The sequence below is a fragment of the Cajanus cajan genome, chromosome 4 (genome assembly GCF_000230855.2).
Source record: "Cajanus cajan strain Asha chromosome 4, NIPB_CcT2T_4, whole genome shotgun sequence".
Classification (NCBI taxonomy): Eukaryota; Viridiplantae; Streptophyta; class Magnoliopsida; order Fabales; family Fabaceae; genus Cajanus; species Cajanus cajan.
The window spans coordinates 14,000,365-14,024,965 of record NC_138520.1 but is presented as its reverse complement, the minus strand read 5'-3'; the positions used below and the strand labels follow the sequence as shown (position 1 = coordinate 14,024,965).

The window sequence follows — 24,601 nt, the reverse complement described above, 5'->3', positions numbered from 1 at the left end:
CTGATAATTATTTTGCATGTTGGTAAAAGCCCTTATAATAGTTGGAAAAAGTGTATAAATTTTTGTAACATTTTTTACTAGTATTTAATATTTTTTATTATTATCACTAAAAATTTAAAAAATGATTCATAATACTCTTTAATTATTTTATCTCTAATCAATGTAGAACTTAAGTTTTTCTCAATTTATAATTATTGTTAATAATAAATTTTAGTATGATGTAAATACATTTTTAGTGGCTATTATATATTAATTATTAATATTTTTATTAGATAATAAAATAGAAATAATTAATTTATTATCATTATATAATTTTTAATAATAATAAATTTTGTTATAATGCTTCCTTCTAACAAAATCATTTTCCATTAAAAATAAGCCTAATCTTTCATATCAAGCTTTTTTTTTATCTTTTCTTTATTGATTCACTTACTCCTTAAGTTAAAAATAATTATCATATATATATATGGAGATATTTTAGGAAAGAGATAACTTAAGGAAGAAGAAAGATATAAAATAAAGCATGCAATTGATGATTTTGGAGGGCAGTTAAGAAGCCTAGCTCTTATTTTATTCGTTCTTATATTTTTAAATTAAAATAAAGATTAATATTTTTATACCACTAGCTCCTTTTCATTTAGAGTCATTGCAATTAATGATTTTAGACTTCATTTAAGAAACTAGCTCTTCTTTTATTCATTCTTAATTATCTTTTTAAATTAAAATAAATATTAATATTTTTATACTATTACTTCCTTGTTAATTTTAGAGCTTTTATATGTAAACCAAGAAACGCAATAAAATTTTCTATTTTCAATAAAATAATTTTATTTTTTCTCTAATAATTTTTTTTTACATAAATAGGCTTATTTCATTTCATTTCATTTATGATAAGAGTGTAAATATAAGCAAGAATTTGCTCAAAAACACAACTACAAGTTACTAGAATACATTTGTGATGCTCAAACTAAAGTATGAGCAACATGATTGTAATCACCAAATTTTGTTTGAGTTATCTCTATTAAGGACAAAAGGTCATTAAGATGACACGAGTAGCTCTCAAGGACCCAACAGAGCACCTAAACAAATTGGGACAGTACTAGAAGGCCCAAGAATCTCAAAACCCTAGTTATAGGCTCGAAACGATCATTTTCAAACCCGAAACGACCGTTCCCAACTGAAGAAATGGCCTATAACCCTAATTGGGAACAAGCCATTTCAAGAGCCCATTTTATGTGTAAATTCATGGGTTAGAACGGTCGTTCCAAACTTGGGAACGACCGTTCCACAACCTTGGCTGCCTATATAAACGAGTACGAGGCACGCTCTTTGACACACACTGTTCAATTGACCTAGTCCTAGAAAAACTTCTCTCTTCTCCCTCTCTAGTCTTTCTTGAGTGTTTGGAGACTTTTGTAGAGCGAAAGATTGCTAAAATGTGCCTTTGAAATTGTTCTTCTATAAAGTTTGCTTCAGAGGTATTTTCATCAATTCTCTCTCTCTTCTTATTTATTTAATCATTTTAATAGTATTATTGTCATAGAATAATCAATAATCATGTAGACTTTAGGCATGTGAATGACTAATAAAAAGGGGTAAATATGTAATTATTATTCATTATTTTGCTAAATTTACCATAGGGTACCAATAACTGAGAGTGTCGTGGGGTGTCTAAAACTTTTCACATACGTAACCGACCCCTAAACTTAATTCTAGCTATAAAGGTCATTATTAATTTTTCAAAAATATTTTCTTTTTTTTATATTTTGAGTAAAATATCGGTGACGACTCCTAAGAACCTTTTTTTCAAAAATCATTGGTGAAGGATTAGTCTGATCTTCGAGTGCGTTCCTTGATCGATGAGATTTTTAAATGGAAGTTAAAATCATCTTTGACCAAGATTGAAAATTTTCAAGTTCTGACAATGATTTGTTTGTCTGCTTACAAAGTTGACCATAAAGTTTGAGAGAGAAAAAGAGAGAGAGAACATGTCCAACATTTAAATTAAAGGACATGCAAGTTTGAACAACCAAGTAAAAATCTTGAGGATGTACCATAGCTTTGTAATCCACCTCAATGACATCAGTATGAGTTCCAACTTCTACTAACGAATACAATGCTTGGAGAAGGCCCCATGCCTCGACATCAATTGGGTCTAGAACACTATTCATAAAAATATAGTGATTTATTAAATATTATATCTAAATAACTTTTATAATACACTATAATAAATGTTACATATAGTGATGTACAAAAAATGTCATTATAAGTACAAAATATATATATATAGATAGACGGACGCACGTTGAAGTTTGTGGGGGCAGCTGCCCCCACTAACTTTTCAATTTTGTTTTTTAATAATATATAAAATATTATATTATATTTATTTAAAATTTAAAAACAAAAAAAAATTAAATAAAAACTAAAAAAATTATAAAATTAAAACTGAATTTGTTGCAGGAACAGATGCACTAATTTGTGCCTCCACTAACTTTTCAGTTTTTTCAAATAATATATATAATATTATATTATCTTCATTTAAAATTTAAAAACAAAAAAATAAAAACTAAAAACTAAAAAAAATTATAAAATTAAAACTAAATTTAAGTTTTGTTGCAATTATCTTTATATGAGAAAGGAAATTTTTTTAAAAATATTTTAATATGTTATAATAATTAACAACAAATTACATGTTTTAAAAAAATGTTATGCATTTAAATTGTAAATCAAGATAAAAAAAAATTATAAATTAAATAATATATGTGTTTTAAGTTTTAAAAAAAAATTATAAGTTGTTATTAACCTCTTTTTAGATATTTTATATCTTTTTTTGTTTTATTTTTATTTTTTCTAATTCTTTTTATATTTTGAGGTTCTCTTCTGCCTCTAACATATTTTAAAGTGTAGAAGAGTGAAATTGGAAGAAAAAAAAAATAAACTTCTTCTTCCATCTAAACTCGTTCTTGTTTGAATAGTTAAACTATATATTTAAAGTGGTCTTTGAGGCTAGTGTATTTAAAGTTATTATTTTTATATTGCTTTATTTGAATTAATTTTTTTTATTTTCAATGAGAAATTTAGTATTTTGATTTTGATTTACTCATTCTATTTTTATGTTTAGAAGAAACATTGTATGTTATGAACATTACATTAATTAAAATTATATTGCTTTTAGTTGTAGCAATGGAAAGGTATTTTAAAAGAAAATCATCTTCAGAGAAATCATCTTCTCCTCAAATACATGTTGAAAAAGAAGTCAAATTGGGTCCACCAACCAAAAAAAGATTTTTAGAATGTGATTTGGAAAGGCTTCCTGATGATCCTTGTTTAAGGCCAAAAATTTCAGATTATCATCCAAGTGATATAGATGAAGTTAGAAGATATTATTTGCAAAAGGGTCCTTGTCAACCAAAAGAGATAAATTTTCCACAAAGATAATTTAGAGATACCATTCGTAAATTTAATCTGGATTGGTATTTAAAATATGAAAGTTGGTTAGAATATAGTCAAAAGGAGGATGCAGCATATTGTTTATATTGTTATCTTATGAGATCACATGTTGGGGAACATAAAGGTAGTGGTGATGTATTCATAACAGAAGATTTTACAAATTAGAAAAAAGTGAGAGATTTCAAGTTCATGTTGGAGGTCCAAATAGTTTTCATAATCAAGCATGGAGGAATTGTCAATCTTTGATGAAACAAAAGCAACATATTAAAGTTGTAATGTGTAAGCAGTCTGATTAAACTAAAAAGGAATATCGAATTCATTTGACTGCAATAGTTAATTGCATTCGATTCTTATTACGCCAAGGATTAGCTTTCCGTGGTAATGATGAGTCAATGTCATCGAGTAATAAGGGAAATTTTCTTGAACTTTTATATTTTCTTGTTGACCACAATGAAGTTATTCATAAAGTGATAAAAAAATGCTCGTGAAAATCTTAAGTTGATAGCTCCTACAATACAAAAAGATATTGTTAGATCTGCTGCTAGTGAAACTACTAAAGCTATACTTGATGATCTAGGAGATAATTTGTTTTCTATTTTGATTGATGAATCTCGAGATATCTCAGTGAAAGAGCAAATGGTTGTGGTTTTACGTTATGTTAATAAAAAGAGACAAGTTATAGAGCGTTTTCTTGGTCTTATTCATGTTTCTAATACTAATGCTTTATCATTGAAAATAGCTTTGGAGTCATTGCTTTCAAAATATGGATTAAGTTTATCAAGGTTGCGTGGACAAGGATATGATGGAGCAAGTAATATGCAAGGTGAATTTAATGGCCTCAAAAGCTTGATATTAAAAGAGAATTGTTCTGCATTTTATATTCATTGTTTTGCCCATCAACTTCAATTAGCTCTTGTTACAGTGACAAAAAAACATGTTGGAGTTGCATTATTTTTTAACTTTGTTGCTAATATTTCTAATGTTGTTGGAGCATCATGTAAGCGTCGAGATATTCTTCGAGAAAGTCAAATTGCAAAGGTGAAAGAAGCATTGCAAAAAGGAGAAATCTCTAGTGGGCGTGGCTTGAATCAAGAAACTACAATAAAAAAGGCGGGAGATACTAGATGGAGCTCACATTATGATACATTACTTAGTCTACTTTCCTTGTTCCCTTCCACGATTGATGTGCTTGAAATAGTTGAGGAAGATGGCATGAGTTTAGCACAAAAAGGTGAAGCATGTGCTTTATTGAATTCTATACAAACTTTTAAATTTGTTTTCACCTTACACTTGATGAAAAATATTTTAGGGATTACTCATGAGTTATCTCAAGCATTGCAAAGAAGTGATCAAGATATTGTAAATGGTATGAAATTACTTTCAGTGTCCAAACAAAGGTTACAAGCAATGAGAGATGATGGTTGGTCTTCTTTGCTCAATAATGTTTCATCATTTTGTGAAAACCATAACATTGTGGTTCTAAATATGAATGACACTTTTCAAACACAAGGAAGGTCAAGGCGCAGGGTAGAGAAAGTTTCTAATCTACATCATTTTCAAGTTGAATTATTTTTTCAAGTGATTGATCAACAACTTCAAGAGTTAAACAATCGTTTCACAGAAGCAAATACTGAGTTGCTTCTTTGTGTAGCATGTTTAAATCCAAGAGATTCATTTTCTGCATTTGACAAGGAGAAGTTGATTCGTTTTGCTCAATTTTATTCTTCTGAATTTTCTCCAATTGAACTTTTGGCATTAGATAATCAACTTGAAAATTATTTCATAGATGTATGTTTTGACAGTGCATTTTCAAAATTAGAAGGGATTGGTGATCTTTCTATGAAACTTGTGGAGACAAGAAAACATGTTGTATATCGATTGGTATATTTGATTTTAGAGCTAGCCTTGATACTACCGGTGGCAACTGCATCAGTTGAAAGAGCTTTTTCTGCTATGAATATCATCAAGAATCGGATGCGCAATCGTATGGGAGATGAATGGTTAAATAATTGTTTAGTTACTTATATAGAGAGAGAGGTTTTTGATAGTATTGAAAATGAGCAAATCATTCAATGTTTTCAAACTATGAAAACTCGTAGAGAACAATTATGATATGTATTTATCTTTATAGAAATTTTATTTTATATTTTGACAAATTTATGTATTTAAATATTGCTCCCACTACTTAAAATTTCTAGATCTGTCACTATATATATATATATATATATATATATATATATATATATATATATTTGACATATAGTTACTGTGAATAATCAATTTTATTCGGACTCAAAAAAAAAAAAGGGCCAGAACGGGCTGTTCCGAAATCGGAACGGGCCGTTCCGAGCCACAAAAAAGGCCTAAAAACCTAGACCGGAACGTGCTGTTCCAAAATCGGAACGGGCCGTTCCAAACCAAGCCAAAGGCCTAAAATTCTTAGGCTGGAACGGGCCGTTCCAAATCCAGAACGGGCCGTTCTAGCACTCTAGAATGGGCCGTTCTGGTTTCAGAACGGGCCGTTCCAGGGTAAGAATTTTGTACATAACGGCCATATCCAGAACAGGCCGTTCCGATTTTGGAACGGGCCGTTCTGGACCCTGTCTGAAATCTATAAATAGACTCCTTGGACTCATTTGTGAGGGCCAGAAAATTTCGTCTGAGACTCCTTAGAGCTCGAAATTTTTTCTTTCTCTCTCCTCTGTATTTCTTGAGATTTTGTGAGAAATATTGTAGTGTGTTAGGTTGCCAAAAAGCGCCTATTAGATCGTTATATTCGAAGATTCAATGAATTCAAGCATCTCATTTGGTATCTTTTCTTTTTATTTACTTATTTATTCTTTTATTTATTTATTTATTTATTTTATTTATTTATTTATTTTTATTATTTAATAATTGTTTGTACATAGTGAATATGATTTGTTGTCTTTAAAGTAATTGTTTAAAAAATATTTATTATACAACAAATAATAATGTTAATTGAATAACATTTCTATCTCTAACATTATTTGGTTCTAGGGGTTTAATGACTAGTCATTTGCTAGCTTAAACTTTCCTGTACCAAATTTCTTTTTTTAAAAAAATAAAAATAAAGATATGTTGCAACCAATAACGTTAATTAAATAGCACTTCTATTTTTAACGTTACTGGAGGAACTTATTGATTAGCCATTTGCTAACTTGAATCCCTATGCAAAATCTATTTTCTTAGATAAAAATATAAACATAATTTTCCTTATGTACACTTATTTTTATGGTTAATGATATTAATTGAGTAGCACTTCTACCTTTTAATATCATGTAAATCATAAAAGTTAATATAATAATTATTCATTGTCCTAAACTTTAAGCATAATTTAGTATCAATAAATAAAAATCAATAACATTGATTGAATATTCTATCTTTCATGTTATTGGAAGGGTTCATCGATTAGCCATTTGCTAACAAATCCCTATAAGTTTCTAATAAAAATACAAAGAAAAGGGCATCTCACATTTTAAAAAATATATACATTTATGAGGAGTAAATTAAATATTTATAAATTTATATAATTTTGCGCAATTAATAAAAGGTACTGTTTTTACAGGCGTTGTAGGGTGCTAATACCTTCCTTACACGTAATCGACTCCCGAACCCAACTTTAATTTTAAAGATTATCTTTTAAAGGGTTTTCCAATGTTTTTCCCTTAAAATAAAATATTGGTGGCGACTCCATTGAAAAAAAAAATGTTAGCGTCATTCCGTCGTGATCCCGGTTACGACAGTTACATATAATTTTAATGTTGATTTTTAAATGAGATTTAACAATATATTTTATGTATCACTATAGTCTATACCCACACTTCTTAATAATATATCAACATATATTATATTTATTGTGTATATAAAAATGATTTTTAGTGACAAGTATTGTATTACTATATATAAGATATGTGTGACTACATGATAATTTTCTTGTAGTGATACTAAAAATTTAAATAAAATATTTGATGAAATAAAATAATTTTATTAAATATATTCAACATATACAATTAAAGTAAATTTCACAAAGGCATAAAAATCAATATATTATTTAATACTATTCATAAAAATTCCTAGTTGAATCTATAGACCATTACTTAAATCAATTCAGGCCAATAAAATCTTGATGTTATACTAAAATCCTCGAACATGAACTAGTTTGAATGTTGCTACATGTTTAGAATTCTTGATTCCGAAGAAAATAGTAAATTAATAGTTAAGGGATATACCCAATTGGTTGACAAATTAAGAAGAATCGAACAACTGAAATTCAAGAAATAGAGAAATAAGAAAGTTGCTAAAGTTGTTCAAAGAGACAGAATCATATTTATTGAAACTGATGCCTTAGATGAGATAGAGACCAGTGATGATGTTGATGTTGAATATAAAAGAAATGATGTGAATATGTTATAACTAAAATCAAGACCTCCGTATGTATGGTTACAACAAAACGTTTAGTTCTTTTCTAGAACAACTAAACACTTGTGTAATCGATTCCTTTATTCATGTAATTGGTGACAACAAAACCTTTTGTTTTGAAACACTTGAAGCCATTTTATAAATATTTTTCTAGCTTGATTGGTTTTACTTTTGAAATATGTTTTTCTTTTAACTAGTTCATTTTAGATTTAGAAACTTAGTTTATTTTAGGCTTGTTTCAATTGACTCTATCTAGCTATACATAAGCAAAACGCCTAATATATTACAACATGACTCGTCTAACTGCTTGACTTTGAAGTTTGTTTTATCATGTGAGAAATCAAAACCTTCTTCAAGTCTTTAGTATCTTCAAACACTTAATTCCCTCTCTTTCTTTATCACAAACCTTGTATAATGTTGTTGTTTTCGATCCATCAACTATTGAGATGAAGTTGCATCTAAAGTCGTTGATGTTGATTACATTAGTCGAGGGCCAAAGGTTGAGCAATATTTTAGTAGATGGTGGAGCAACTATAAAATTTTACCTAAAACTAAGCAAAAAAAAAAAACAAAAAAAAAAGATTTATAATGAAAGTTTAGGATCTCATTCCTCATGATATTGTTGTTTTGATTTTAGTGGAAAATCTTCTCGACTTGAAGGGATGATAGCTCTCGACATTACAGTAGGAAGTAAAACGATGCTTACAATCCTTTTGGTTGCTTCATCACAGGCCAATTTCAGTATGCTCTTAAGACGAGAAAAGATTCATGTTGAAGAAGATTTATGTTGTTGGACAATGTTGACTTCGATGCAGCTGAAAAAATATTGATGTACATTCGAGCTTTTTAGCTTGAGCTTCGACTTACGTGGTTGAAAAAATTGACACGATTATACTGACTGATAATATACATTCACAAAAGACCACAAGTCAGATTTTGAGAAAAAAAAATATAGAAATTATTATAATAATCAAATGGCCTTATTAGCCAAAATTGAGAAAAGTTTCGTTTTGACAATCAAAAAATGATAAAGAGAAAATAATTGATAATGCTATCGAGAAAAATGAGAAAAACTCCCAAGATTGATCTCAAGGAACAAGAGATAGTTGAGAAAACTATCGAGAAAAAGACATTATTCTCACTTAGGTTGTATATATGGTAATTCTCCTTTTGGTTTTAAGAAACCAGTATCCGAAACTATCAAAAAGACAGAGGCGCGGGATCTTCATCTTCTCGAAGAAATAAACTTAGGGGATGAGGTAAATCAAAGACCAACGTATATAAGCAAATTGTTAGATTATGATTTTCAAGAAAAATCATCAAGTTGCTAACATAATACATATATAAGGGACTATGAAGAGATGCCTGGTTCTATGCATTGATTTTTAAGATTTAAACTTAGTTAAACATATTGTCATTATTCGCTATAGTATTCGATAATATTACCAAAGTTTAATAGATATAGGATTTAATAAAGAAATAAATTAATACTATGTAAGAAAGAAATAACTTTAATTTATAATTTGACAAATATGGCATTGTAATCAATAAATATAATAAATACAATATAAGAATAAATTTGCTTATGAATATGTTTAGAAATATTTTATGACATAAATTTTTATGCCTTTGTGAAATTTAATTTAATTGTACATGTTGAATAGATTTAATAAAATTATTTTGTTTTATCTTATTCCATCAATATATTTTATTTAAATTTCTAGTATTACAAAAGTTATTTATATATAATATTTAATAAATAAGTTACTTAATGCTATATAAAGAATAAATCACTAATTTTTATGAATGGTATTCATACCCAATTTAAGTCGATGCATGGGATCTTCTCCAAGCATTGAATTGGTTAGTACAAATTGGTATTTAGAATGTTGTCGTTGAGGTGGATTACAAAGTTATAGCTGATGGTATCTGCAAATCTTCACTTGGTTGTTAAAACTTGCAATTTTTTTTTTATTATCTAAATGTAGAACATGCTTTTTTTTTTCTCTCTCTCAAACTCTTCTAAGTTTTGTATGAAGACAAACAAACCATATTGTTCATACTTTAGTTTGAACATCACCATTGGATGTTAATAGTCGTGCTTTTGAGCAAATTTTTACTTGTATTTATACTTTTATCATGAATGAAATGAAAGAAAAAAAAGTCTGTTTATAAAAGAAATCAAAATTATTTTATTGAAAATAATGTTTTAATACATTTATTGGTTTGCATATAAAAATTCTAGATGACTATTAACAAAGAGAGTAATATAAAAATATTAATCTTTATTCTAATTTAAAAAGATAAGAACGAATAAAAGAAAAGTTAGACTTCTTAAATATCCTCAAAAATTATTAATTGCAATGATTATTAGGAAAGTTAAAAAAGTTCATACTAGTGATTATCGGCGGATAAATAACAGGTAAAAAATGAATATTATAAACAAATATTTGTTATTTGTGGGTAACGATATTTGTGGATAACGGTTATGAATATTTTTATACTCGCATGTTAACTGAAAGAGTACGAATTTCATAGTATCTGTACTTGTGAATATCAAGATATTTATTTTATTGTTTAACGTTTAGGGTTTATTTGAATTTTGTTTAGACTTTTAATAGTTAAGTATTATATTTTATTATATTTTATTTTAATTTATGTAATCAATATATTTTATTTTAACTATTTGAACTTTAAACTTATATGATTAAACATTTAAAATTTAATTTTTAAATCTACTTACTGTTATTAGTATAATTGAAAAGAATATTTGAATTTTAATTTTATAATCTTAAAAATAAATTGATGCAGATTTTATTTAAATTTTAATTATAACCTTCAAAAAAAAATTATGCATACTTTTATAAATTTTTAAAAAAAGACTATTAAAAATAACTAAAATGTATAATTAAAATATTTTACTGAATATTTTTAAGATATCTTTTTTAGTAAATACTTGTGGGTATTTGTGAATATTCATAAATATTAAAAAAATATGCAGATATATACCTATTTATAACAGATACTTGCACAAATATAAAAATAAATATAAGACAAATATTTTTTCGATTAAAAAAATAGTACAGAACTATTACTTGTATATATCCACTTCATCCTATTACATCCCCACTATTAAAAAAAAGGAGGTAATAGTATAAAAAATATTAACCTTTATTTCAATTAAAAAATATAAGAATGAATAAAAGAAAAGGTAGGCTTCTTAAATGTCCTTTAAAATCATTAATTGCGTGCATATTTTTTATATATATTTTCTTCTTCCTTAAGTTTTCTCTTTCCTAAAACATCAACATATGATAATTATTTTTAACTTAAGTAGTAAGTGAATGGAAAAAGAAAAAGGAAAAAAGCTTCTGGATGAAAAATAAAAATTCGTGCATTCATTAAAGGAAATTTTTACGTAAATAATATTTTTTAAAAGAAAAATTACAAAAATGACACCTGTACAAGTTTATTTACAGGAATAGAACGGTTTACTGTTCATGCTCGGAATTCGGTTCTCTGGGAACCGAATTCTGAGCTTCAAAATTCTTTTTCTTTTTTTTCTTCTCAAAATTCGATTCCCGAGGAACCGAATTCTGAGTTAGTTTAATTTTTTTTCCCATGTTTGTGGCCCATTTTGGGCAAATATTGGAAGTGGAACGGCCCGTTCTGCTTCCGGAACGAGCCGTTCTGCTTAAAGACACAAAGTCTTTTTTTTGAAATTAAAATGGGCTAAGAACGGCCCGTTCCGAAAGCAGAACGGGCCGTTTTTAGCCCGTTTTAATTTCAAAAAAAAGACTCTGTTTCTTTAAGCAGAACGGCCCGTTCTGCTTTCGGAACGGGCCGTTCCACTTCCAACATTTGCCCAAAATGGGCCACAAGCACGAAAAGAAAATTAAAACTAACTCAGAATTCGGTTCCCCGGGAACCGAATTCTGAGAAGAAAAAAAAGAAAAAAAAATTTTGAAGTTCAGAATTCGATTCCCGGGGAACCAAATTCCGAGCATGAACAGTAAATCGTTCTATTCCTGTAAATAAACTTGCACAGGTGTCATTTTTATAATTTTTCTTTTAAAAAATATTATTTCCGTAAAAATTTCTCATTAAAGAGATTGGTATACATTCATCAAACATATTGTCTTATTAATAAAAACTTAAATTACCACGAATATAGAAGTTTAGTTAAAAAAAGACAATTTTTTTAAGTGGTTCAATTTAAATTTAAGTGGTTCCATAGAGGTCCTGGCATTCGTTGAAGAAAAATGAGGTTTTAATTCAAGGTGGTGAGATTTTGATGTTGAATAATGGTTTAAATATATTTTTAATTAGTCCTTTAAATTTAAGTTAAATTTATTTTTGATCTCTTAAATTTAAAATTGTTATTTTTAGTTCCTGTAATATTTAAAAATTTTATTTTAATCTTTTAGATCATCAATAACATATTTGAAAGTGACTAATTAAAACAGTTATGTAATATCAACTAGATTTAATGTGATATTTTTACTAATAGAAATACCAATAAATAGATTTTATGTAATAATGTTTGATAAATTTTTTAACAAAGTTTAAATATAAAACTAAAATAAAATTTTTTAAAATTATAAAAATTAAAAATAATAATTTTAAATTTAAAAGACAAAAATAAATTTATACTAAATTTAAAAAGACTAAAAATATATTTAAATATCGTATAATTTATCTCCCGGCTCTAAATTGCCCACGTGTTACCCATGTTGATGAATACTATAAAAAATTTACGAGCTCATCGTCAATTGTCTGAAAGCAGAAAGTAACTTCTTCAGCTACTACACGTACTACGTACATTACTACATTAATAATTAGTTGCAAATTTTTCAGTGTGTATCTGTTATTTACCGTGCTATTCTGTCGGCATCATAATAGTTATAAATTTTATTGCTATATTTATATATAAAAAAAGTTAAGCATTAATCTCTTTCAAAATAAATTTATAATGTTTTTATATCCAAATTCATCATCCAAATTAATTCAATGTGGATAAAGTTTAATCTTTCACGAAAATAATTTTTAAATAAACTTTACTTACCTTTAAATTAAATTAATATAAAGTGAAATCATGAAACACGGATATAAAATATAAAATAAAAAAAAGCCAATTCAATGTACTTAATAAATTTAGGTTAAAATATTTTTTTCAATAGTCTCACTAATTAACTTTACTTTTTAGTCTATATAATTTAAAATAAAATTTTTAATTCCTATACTTGCATTTTTTTAAAAAAAATTAATTTCTATCATTAATTTTTTAAGATTATTTTTGTGTGAATAATGTATGTTATTAAGTTTATGTGATAATAATGTATTTAATTTTGTAGACCGAAATGTCTCACTTAATAGTTTGGAAAGATAAAAGAATAAAGTATCAAGATAATTTTATATATAATTAATGTTTATTATGATTAAATGTGATCTAGATAAATAATTAAATCGTTGATAGCTACATAATAAATTATTAAATGATGTATCAGCCTTCAAAAAATTAAATACTACATAAATTTAATAAATTTACATCATTCATACAAACGATAATCACATTTTAAAAAATGAATTATAAAGATAAAATAAATTTTTAAAAAATTTAAATATAAAGATTAAAAAATATTTTAAATTATAAGAAATAAAATATAAAATCAATAAAATTATAAAGACTGAAAAAATATTTTAATCAGAAATTTATATATTTATTATTTATTTTATCACTCACCTCTTATAAAAAATAATCTAATACAAAGAAAAACCGTCTATTCATCTCAAAAGTCAAAAGAAATCAAGATTTTAAGGATATGAGTTAAGTTCTTCATTTTTTTAAGTTTCTCTCTCTACATCTTGCTTTTCTGTCTGTCTCTCTCCTACTCAGACACATCTATCACACTGCATGCCTTGCATCTATAAATTAAAATCCTAGCACCATTCCCTGCCACAGTGATTCACTCAGAGAGTTGAAACAGTTCCTTCGTTTTCAAAGAAGAGAAAGGTCCTTGGGTGAGAATTGAGATGGAGCTTCCAAATGAAAGTGAGGCAAGAACCTATAGGCTCCCAATAGGTTACCGTTTTGATCCCACAGATGAAGTTCTCACAGGCTATTACCTTCGGAAGAAGATATTATCTCAACCACTTCCCCATAACCTCGTACCCGAATGTGATGTTTTCCAAACTGAGCCATGGAGGCTGCAAGGAGGTTGGTCTAAACTCTAAAACATATATGTTTTTTTTTTTTTATGCTTTTCTTAACCAGTCTTTGATTATTTGGTGGACCATTCTCACAAGTTTTGATCTTTTGAGTCAGTTGAGTCCAAGCCTTGATCCAGGATTTAGTGACCCCCCAAACCCCTCACCACTTCTCTTCAAAAATCTCTTTTGTAGGAATGACGTCACTCCCCCAACTTGAGCAGTTGCGAAATGAACCACGCAACCGGATGAATCTTGTTGATTCTTTTTACAGTGAAAGATGTATATATCTAGTCTCCGAAAAAAGCCCAATTTTTTCATGTCCCATGAATGAACTAATAGCTGGATCAAAATGATGTTTTTATTTCGAGTTTAATCTGTGTTTGTTTGCTTAATTATGTGTGTGTGTTTTTTTTAGGGGAGAGGTATTTGAATTGGCAGAAGTTTTTCTTCTATGACCCCAAGGACCGTGTGTTTGAAAACCCTCAGAAGATTGGTGCTGGAAATGGAGAATGGAGAGGAGTTGAAAGAGGCCAGCAAATAGAGCTTTCTGGCAAAGAGGTCATTGCAAAAAGAAATACTTACGTCTTCTGGGAAGGCAATGGTGACAATTTCACAAGAACTAACTGGCTCATGAATGAATTTCATCTGATTCTCAAATCTAACCCAACCATGGTAATACAACATTTCCACCATCATTGTTAGGAAAATTATAAACCTACCCTCAATTTTCTTTGTTCATTATTTATCTCTCACTTTCTCTTGTTCACATTTATCACAATTCTTTTGAGAAAAAACCGCTTTTTTTCTTTATGTCAGTCCAAAATAAGGTGATTATTTATCATGACAACTCTTCTGAGAAAAAAAAAACGTTTTTTTTTCTTCATCTCACTCTAAAATAAGGTGATTATTTATCATGACAACTCATTTGAGATAAGACGTTTTTTTTTCTTCATGTCACTCCAAAATAATTAAGGTGATTATTTATCGTGACATTTCTGATCTATATTCTTATCAATCTGTTTTACTTTTACCCTGAAAATGAGACGAATATTTATCACCACTCATAAAAATTGAGCAGATTCAATGCAACGCCTTTTCCTTCTGAAATTTCGGGTCTTGTTAATTTGTCATTATATCTAATGAACAAATTTTGAACTCTAATGTAGAGATCTGGTATGGGCATTTATCGAATCTTTGAAGTAGAAGGAAGGAGAAGAAAGAAAGCTAGAGTGTCCCGGGAGGGGGCTTCTACAAACGGCAACAGTGGGGAAGTAATCGATGCCGTACCCACTGTCATTGATTTGACTGAGACGTGTGGCAGTGTGGGTGATACTCCTCCTCCTGGTTCACCATGTTGATTGTTGAGTAGTGGCAGTGAAACTGCCTAGTTAGTTAGGAGAATGTTGCTCAAAAACCATCATTTTGTAAGAAACCATTTGTGTAGTCCCATATGCACCAAACAACTCTTACCTTAGGTTGTAGTGTGCATGAACTGTGTATATAGGAGTTTGTTTTGTGTTGTGGGCTCACCAATTAATAAGAAGCAACTGTTAATGTTTATGACTGATATTTGACACCACCCTTTCATTATTTTGCCTTATTTTTTTTATTTTGTTTTGTCAGATTGAGAATGATTATCATGAGATGAAAATTTGGAAAAACTAAAAACTCCGTTCCGAATAACGTTGACTGTTGCTTATTAGAATTATCAAAAGCAAAATGAATTTTTTGAGACAAAAAAACGACCCAAAGTATGATAACAAATAATCTAAAGAATACATACAAAAGGGGCATCCAAAGAAAGTAGGGAAGAGGTTCTTTATTATCTAATCCTAAACTTTATGAAAATAAGCGATACCCTACGGGTGAGCATATAAGCCTCGCCACAACGATGGTAGTGCCTAAGTTTTTGAGGCATCAGCACATGGATTTGATTCGCATCCTTCTTTACATAGAACTCAATACTCCATTTATGAAATTCTTTCTTTCACGTTAAGGAGGAAAAGATCATTATTCTTCTTGGTGAAAGTGAAGATATAAGGAAAGTAGATATTTAATTAAACATCTTTCAGTATATATGGTTCAAGGAATAAAAGTAGATTTCTATTGCACCAAAAATAAAATTTATACCAAAAGTACCTTTTTGACAATAAGCTTTTCTTCTAATGAATAAGAGAAGCAAGCGAAGCGAATTTTGTCTTAATAGTAGTTTACTTAAATGCATGTTAGTTACAATGATTGATAGCCCCTTTAGTATTCTAAAAATTAATAAAAATCTATTGATGTCAGTTAATCTCTTGCCTATATATATTTCCTTGATGCATTGCCATTAAAAAATATTCGACATGATAAGAATATTTGAATTATAAAACATGGCGTTGGTCGAGTAAGTGAAGCGAACAAGGCACAAAAGGGAAAAACATGGTGTTAATCAAGTAGGTGAAGGGGAGAAGGCACAAAATATTCTCATATGATTCTTTCGCAAACTCTAAATAACGCAACCCTCGCATTGAGAATAAGATTCTTGTCAATAATGCCCACGCTGTTTACGATTTATAAATATTTTTGTGGTTGTTGAAACCATCAATTATAACCATCGTAGTATACTAGTATTACAAATCTATACACTTATTTATAAATATATAGTAACATACATAATTAGATATGGGAATATTACAAATAGGCCGAAACCCGGAAATCCCATCAACTTCATTCATATTGAATCCCATTCCCCTTACAAGTGGTGCTGGACCGCATTAATTTATGTCTTTTATTATTTGGTTGTAAACAAATCAATTCTATGTATTATGAAAATTAATAATAACCCTCTTATAGATATTTAATAAATGATGTTCATAATATTTAGCTTAGTCATTGACCATATTAAAATATTCAAATATTTAGTTATAAATATAAAAAAATAATAATAATGTAAACAGTATAACGATTGCATTTATCAACTAGCATAAAATTATTTTGGTTTAATCAATAACCGTGAATTTTAGTTTTAAGTATGTAATTATGTTAAAAGACTCAAATAGAGTTCTACCCATCATAGATAATATTGTTATCTTTATTTAAAAAAGAAACACTGACGGTTTATGCTAGTGATGATTTTTCATGATATATACATTTCTTTAAAAAAAATGTTAAACGTTCGCTCCATTTTGGAGTGCATAGAAGTGACGTGAAGAGAAGGTAAAAGATAATAATAAGAGAGGAAAAAGTAATAGTTTTGAAAAAAAATGTTAATAATACCCTTTCTAACATTCTTAATATTATTATTAACCAAAATCTATTGAAGAGTACGAACTTTGATAAATACCGCAAAAAGATTGAGGTGGAAATGTGTTGATATGTATAATTATGATTTATCTTTATTCATTAATAAAGTAAGTAAGGATACTTTGAAGATGGGATTAAGACTTAAGACATTGGATTCATTAAGCATGTGTGGATCTCTCATACTAAGATAGTGTGTAAAGAAGAAAGAGGCAGGTTTTGAAAAGTAACTGAGTGAGAACTGCCGACCAAAGTTTCTTGCAGCAATGGTGGTAGAATCTTTGATATAGGGATTTTTGTGTATCACTAGTAAAATTCCCCACGTCACTGACATCATGTACAGTTCTGAGGTTGCGTAGTATTTGCTGACTTTCCGGGCCAAAATTGTCAAATGAAGCAGACCTACATACTGGACCATATCTACAAAAGTTTCTTTACTATCACATTCAAGATTTGATCAACAGCGATCAAATTGAGGTGCTGATAACGACGTTGGAGATCTTTTCCTATTTCTCATTCTAAATTTTGTTTAGTCATGCACACAAATTCCCCCCAGGCTCTCTTGGGAGATTTTGTGTACATTTATATTATAAAGTTTTTTTTTTTTTTTCTCTTAAAAGGGTCACCATAGAATGACTCCCTCGCCAAAGTTTTTGTCCATTGAAGAATGAAGATAGCATTCAATCATAGTTATTGTTACAGCACAACATCAAATCTACGGCAATAGTACTTGTGCAGCTTTAAGTCTTTTTAACATTTAATGGAGCTGCCAAACTTCCCAAACGTGTAGTTGTCGTTTGTTTAACTATGATGCCAACACTAATAAAATGCATTTTGATTTGTCATAAAAATATCCCATGAGAAAAACGAAAATGATTAACACGAGAATAGGAGAAATTCTCAGGATGTATTTACCTTTTTCTACAAGAGCAAAGTTTCAATTTTGGAAACAGTGCAACGTTAATCACCATGTAACTCTTAAAGATGATGTACCAATCTAACTAAAGAAGAATCGAGACATGCAGCTCATGTTCATTAACATGTTTACGACGAGGTATACAATGTAAATAACATCAATTAGAGTACCAAAACCAAGAACAGTAAGTAATCAAAGAGCAGAAATTCCTACTTCTAGAACTATATTGAACCTTACAACAAACTATATTGCAACACAATAAAATCCTGACCAAGAAAAACTTGGTTATAATAATGCAATGATAACTGAATGCAGGGCTTCTTTTTGTTTTGTGAAGAAAACAAGTAACAAAATGGTTAACTTCTGACATTGTACCCTAGAGTCCACTGTCCAAACTGAGTCATAAGCCTTCAATTCCAACAACAACAACAACCGTCATAAATTCTAGGTGTTTATATCATTTCAATCTACGAATACAACATCCGAATTCCACCAATTAAATTCAATATTAATTAGTTTAAATATGGAATTTACACATTTAAAATTTGAACTAACTCAAATTAAATCAATTAATTTATATATCATTTTTTATTTAGTTAACAATTAATATGTATATATTATTTTAATTATTTTAAAAATGTTTATATGTTGTAATATATAGATTTTTTTATTTTTTTTCAAATACTAAAAGAAATTAAAACTATATTACAATATATTATGTATCATTTTTATAATGTAGTGTATTTGAAATCTTTAATTATATTAAAAAAAATAACAAGAATTATATGACAAATCCATCAATTTAATTTTTAATAATATATCAATTTAGATAATATTAAGAATCTATTTACTTTCAAGAAAAAAATTAATTTAATTTCTTTTAAAAAATTATTAAATATCTAATTACCTGAATCGAACTAACTCAATAAGCACCAAATTAATTTAGTTTAAGTTAAGAAAAAAAATTATAAAATTTAAAGTAATTAAATTTAATTAATTTAGACCGAATTTTTATTTTAACCCGAACTAACCTTTAAGATTCCTAATAAATTCTGAACACAAGCTCTCCCACAGCTTCATTCAATAACAATACAAATCTAAGTAGGAAACGTTAATAAAGGGAATTTCTATGGTTCTTATGATAACACATCAAATCACATTTTCACTTTTTGCATGTCGGAAACTCCATAAGCCATTCTAGGTGCTGGCTTCTCAGACTATGACCACATAGTATGTGTTTGGATTTGCGTTTGGAGAATTGATTTGGAATTAACGTGATTTTATATAATTGATTTTAAGTAAACGTGATTTTAAAGTAACGTGATTTTTGTTTGAATATATTTATTAGAAAATTAATTTTCATATTAAATGATGTTTGGAAAATAGTTATCAAAATTGATTTTAACTGTATAATTACCAAAATAGACCTTAGTTAATTGTTGATTTTTTTGTATTGTAATGTATTATTTTTTAGTTGTATATTGACATGTATATTATTAATTTTATAACATGTTAAAAATAATAATTAATATATTACCTTAAACTTGAGTGGTAACAGAAGGGCCCAATTTTGGGGTACAGGTCCAGCATCCTCTCTGACTCTAGAAATGAAAAGAACCCTAGCATCCTTCTATCATCAGCCATTCAACCGCCACCTCCTCATAGAATTCAACCATCTTTTTTTCTCCAAAATAAGGAGAAACATGTCTGTTGTTTCTACAACACTAGACACATCCGACAGCTTCATTCAATAACGATACAATTCTAAGTAGGAAACGGGTTGATTGCCAATTTTAGAGTTTTTTTTTAAAACAAATTACTCAAATGGGGCTGTTTTGAAACTATTTACACCTTTAGGGTTGTTTTTAACAGTGTCGCTATGGGCCATAACGACACCAGTGACACGTGTTAAATTTTTTTTTTAAGAAGCCATGAACGCCATATTACAAAAGTCGCTACAACCCATAGCGTTTCTGCTAAAGTCGCTACAGCCCATAACGACACACAACGGCTTGATTATTTTAAAACTATTAATTAAATTTGAAAAAAAAATATTTAAGAAATAGAAGTCGCTATGGCCTATAGCGTTTTTAAGTCGCTATGGGTCATAGCGCCTCTGTGATGGTTAAAAAAACTATATAAATTTAATTTTTAAAATATATAAAAGAAATGAAAAAGTGAAGAAAAAAATGGTATAAATAACGGGGAAAAAAACATTTCTAATAAACGAAAAAAATGAATTATAAAAAAAGGAAAAAATAAAAAATAGAAGTCGCTATGGCCTATAGCGCCTTTAAGTCGTTATGGGTCATAGCGCCTCTGTTATGGTTAAAAGAACTGTATTAATTTAATTTTTAAAATATGGTATAAATAACGGGAAAAAAACAAGTAGAAAAAATTAGTTTTTAATTTAAAATAGTAAATTAAATGTTAATAAGAAAAAAATAAAAGAAATATATATAATGGTAAAAGAATTATTTCAGTGAAAAAAAAAAGGTCTATAAGATCAGGGGGAAAAAAACAAGTAGAAAAAATTAATTTTTTTAAAAAATGGTAAATTAAATGTTTAGAATAAAAAAATTTTAAAAAAATAAAATAAATCGCTATGGGCCATAGCTATGTCGCTATGACCCATAGCGCCTCAATTTAGCATTTAAAAAATATAAAAAAAAATAATAATTTTAAAAGTAAAAAATGTTTAAAAAATAATTAAGTGGAAAATAAAATGTATAAATAACGGAAAAAAAATAAGTAGTGAAAATAAATTTTTTTAAGAAAAGAAAAAATGAAAAAAAAGTAGTTAAAAAAAAAAACACAAGTTGTTATGGCCTATAACGATACAAAGTCATTATGGCCTATAACGACACTGGTTGTTCCCAGCAGTGAATGCCAAGTGTCAAAATTACCGCCCCCTTAGCCAATGATTGTGCGACACGTGGCATAGGCAGAGTGAGAATTTCTTTTTTACCCCTATATAATAACGTAATGGTCCCCCCACTCTTCTCTTTAACCATTTTTGGCAAGGTAAATTTTTTTTTATTTTTTTCAGTTACGTTTTTATTTTTATTATAATTTATAGTATTTAATTTATTTTGGTTGTAACAGTTTGTATATTTTAATTTTTTCAGGCTGTTGGTGATTTATTTGAATTTCTTCATCACAGGTATTTACTATTTTAAGTATTTTGTATTTTGTATTTTCTTTAATAATTTTAAAGTCACTATAGGGTATATCATTTATATAATTAATTAAATTAATAAGTTTATTATATTTGTAAAATTATTTTTTTGATTCTGTGTAATTTATTTATAATTATATTTGATTTTTAAGGTTGTTACTGTTATTATAGAATTTTTAATATCAGTTTATATATATTTTTATATGGTTTAAAAATAGTGTTAACATAATATTTAAATGATAACTATTAACTTTTATAATTTTAAAGAAATTTTGTTGAAATAATTTTATTTAAATTCTAAATTTTGTAATTTAATTTTGTGTAATTTAGTTATATTTATATTTTTGTTTTCATTTTGTGTAATGATTGAAAAGTTGTTATAGGCTATTTCATATTAATAAATTTATTTAATAAAAAAATTAATTTAAATTATAAATTTTATAATATGATTTTGTGTAATTTATTTATAGGCTATATCTTTGTTTTTATTTTCTGTAATGATTGTAAAGTCGGTATAGAATATATCATGTTAAATAATTAATTTAATAAATAATTTTATTTTAATTATTAATTTTATAATTTGATTCTGTGTAATTTAGTTATATTTATATTTTATTTTAGGGTTGTTAGTGTTATATTAGATTTATTTATATCAATTTATTTATATTTTTAAATGTCTTAAAAATATTATTAACATAATATTTAAATGTTAAATATTAATATTTTATAATTTTAAAGAAAATTTGTTCAAATATTTTAGTTAATAAAATTATATTTCTTAAAAAAAAGGAAAATAATTATATTTTAGTTTATTTAGTTGTTAAAATTATTAAAATTCATAAATAATGTTTTGTTATATTTTGGAATTTGGATCCTCTTTTGCAATATTATCTCTCCAGCCTCTCTCCTGCAACATTAATAGTCATTAAATATATTTAATGGCTCAAATTTAATTATTTAAAAAGTTACATTAATTATAAGATTAAATTTGAGCCATTAGATATATCTAATGGTTATTAATGTTGCATGAGAGAGGCTGGAGAGAGAATATTGCAGGAGAGGATCCAAATTGTATATTTTGTTATAGATGGCATCATTCTAGAGGTACGCGTGTGACATGTGGACCAATTGAAAATGATTTATTGACATTGCAAAATATACATCTTTCACAACATGTTTAGAATAGAGAAAATGATAGGAGATTAATAGCACGACGTGCTGCTCCAACGCGCACCAGAATTTTGGGAGTTTCACACCAAATTGTTCCGTTATTAGAGGAAGCGGGTTTCGGATGGATTGCTCGTTTAAATTATATCAAAGTTAGTCCTGGTTTGTTAACAGCTTTGGTAGAACGATAGAGACAAAAAATACACACATTCCACATGCCATTTGGAGAATGCACAATTACTCTTAAAGATGTTGGTATGCTTGTTGGTCTTCAAGTTGATGGTGAACCAGTATTAACTCGAGGCAGTGCTAATATATTAGAATTAGGTATTTAAATAACTTTATTTTAACTTATTTTTAAATTTATACTAATTTTATTTATAATATTAATAATCGCTAAATAATTTGTTTTATTTTATGCAGCTCAGGATTTGTTAGGGGTTGTTCCACCTCAGTCTGAAGTTAAAGGACATCGCATTAAGTTATTTTGGTTAGCAACAAACTTTAATGACATTGCACATGACATAATTGATCTACATCAGTTGCTTCCTTATGCTAGAGCTTGGATATTACGTTTTCTAGGAGGACTTCTTGTTCCTGATAGATCTTCCTGCTTTGTCTCATTAAGGTGGTTGGTGGCTTTACGTGACTTTTAAACTATAAAGACATATGCATGGGGTGCAGCTGTGCTTGGATGTTTGTATCGCAATTTATGCACCTCTACTAATTACAAAATGCAAAGTTGTGGTGGGTTTACACTTTTATTGCAGTTATGGGCATGGGAACGATTCTCAACCATTCTCTCTTCACCATTCCTACCTATTCCTTCAGGCAGTCCTATTGGTTTAAGGTATGAGCAAATTCAAATCTTTACATTTTGACAATTATTCAAATAATTTAAGATAATTAAATGTTTATATTTTTTGTCAGGTGGTCCAACACAGCCACTAAAATAAGTATGAGCGATGATATTAAATTTTATTGCAAATACTTTGACCGTTTGAGCAGAAAATCTGTAAGTAATTTAAATTTTAGCGATTTTATAAATAAATTATGTAACTTATTTGTATTTTAATATATACTAATTAAATAATTTTATTTACAGATTATTTGGCAATCATATCTTCCTGTTGAACAGATGCCCAAGGACTGCACATAGGGGAGTCGTATTTGGGGTTCTGTAATCTCGTTACTTTCCCTATGTATTTGTGAATGGCATCAACCAAATAGGGTCACGAGGAAATTCGGTTGTCAACAACCAATTCCAAATGTTTCTCCTTCAACCACGCAAGTAATGTTTCTCCTTCAACCACAATAAATGCAAGAGGAAGAACGTTGTTATTACCATCCTGTGTTGTAGCAATGAGCAATGTACCTCGATACTTGCCATATAGATGAGTGCCATCAACTTGTATCAAGGGTTTACAATAATTAAATGCATCAAAACACGGCTTGAATGTCCAAAATAATATGTGAAATTGACGGTAGCCACGATCACAACAATTACCAACAAAAAACTCATGACACAGATCATAAAATGATCCTAGAGCAATTTCTTTCATGTATTTAAGCCATTGAGGTAAATAAGCATACGATTCTTCCCAATCTCCAAAAATTTTAACAGTTGTTTTTTGTTTAGCCATCCAAGCCTTTCTATAAGATATTTTAAACCCAGATTAAGATGTTATTCTCTCTTGGATAAGGCTAATCTTGATTGTTAGATCTTGGTTAACCATTCCTACATATTAAATATTAGTAATGAGTAAGATAAATTATTATTAGTATAAACTATAAGCTTTGCAGAACTTACCTTGTATAAATGATGCAATTAACTCAGAATCTAACTTATTATGATCTTGTGACAAAGACATGTTCAAACACGTATGACGTCCACCCCACTAAGTCACTTTCCACTTATCATATTTCTTTGACTCAATGGCTCTCATGTACCATCCACA

The 24,601-nt window shown here is 28.0% G+C and overlaps 3 protein-coding genes across 4 annotated transcripts; 2 read left to right on the top strand and 1 right to left on the bottom strand.

The window, feature by feature from the left end:
- The first annotated feature begins 3,183 nt into the window (after nt 1-3,183).
- On the top strand, nt 3,184-5,562 carry LOC145957182 (uncharacterized). Its single transcript, XM_083073397.1, has 3 exons — nt 3,184-3,372; nt 3,756-3,852; nt 3,974-5,562. The coding sequence occupies exons 1-3, from the start codon at nt 3,184-3,186 to the stop codon at nt 5,560-5,562; spliced, it is 1,875 nt and encodes a 624-aa protein (XP_082929523.1).
- Nucleotides 5,563-13,837: 8,275 nt separating this feature from the next.
- Nucleotides 13,838-15,660, top strand: LOC109809200 (NAC domain-containing protein 41). 2 transcript variants are annotated; one of them, XM_020372442.3, is made up of 4 exons: nt 13,838-14,107; nt 14,293-14,379; nt 14,516-14,772; nt 15,267-15,660. In XM_020372442.3, the coding sequence occupies exons 1-4, from the start codon at nt 13,924-13,926 to the stop codon at nt 15,456-15,458; spliced, it is 720 nt and encodes a 239-aa protein (XP_020228031.1). In that variant the 5' UTR covers nt 13,838-13,923; the 3' UTR covers nt 15,459-15,660. The 2 variants fall into 2 exon arrangements, with proteins under 2 accessions (XP_020228031.1, XP_020228032.1); XM_020372443.3 differs by lacking the exon at nt 14,293-14,379 and having other exon boundaries at nt 13,839-14,107.
- An 8,215-nt stretch (nt 15,661-23,875) lies between these two features.
- LOC145957181 (uncharacterized) lies at nt 23,876-24,286 on the bottom strand. The gene has a single exon (XM_083073396.1). The coding sequence runs from the start codon at nt 24,284-24,286 to the stop codon at nt 23,876-23,878; it is 411 nt and encodes a 136-aa protein (XP_082929522.1).
- Nucleotides 24,287-24,601: the final 315 nt, after the last annotated feature.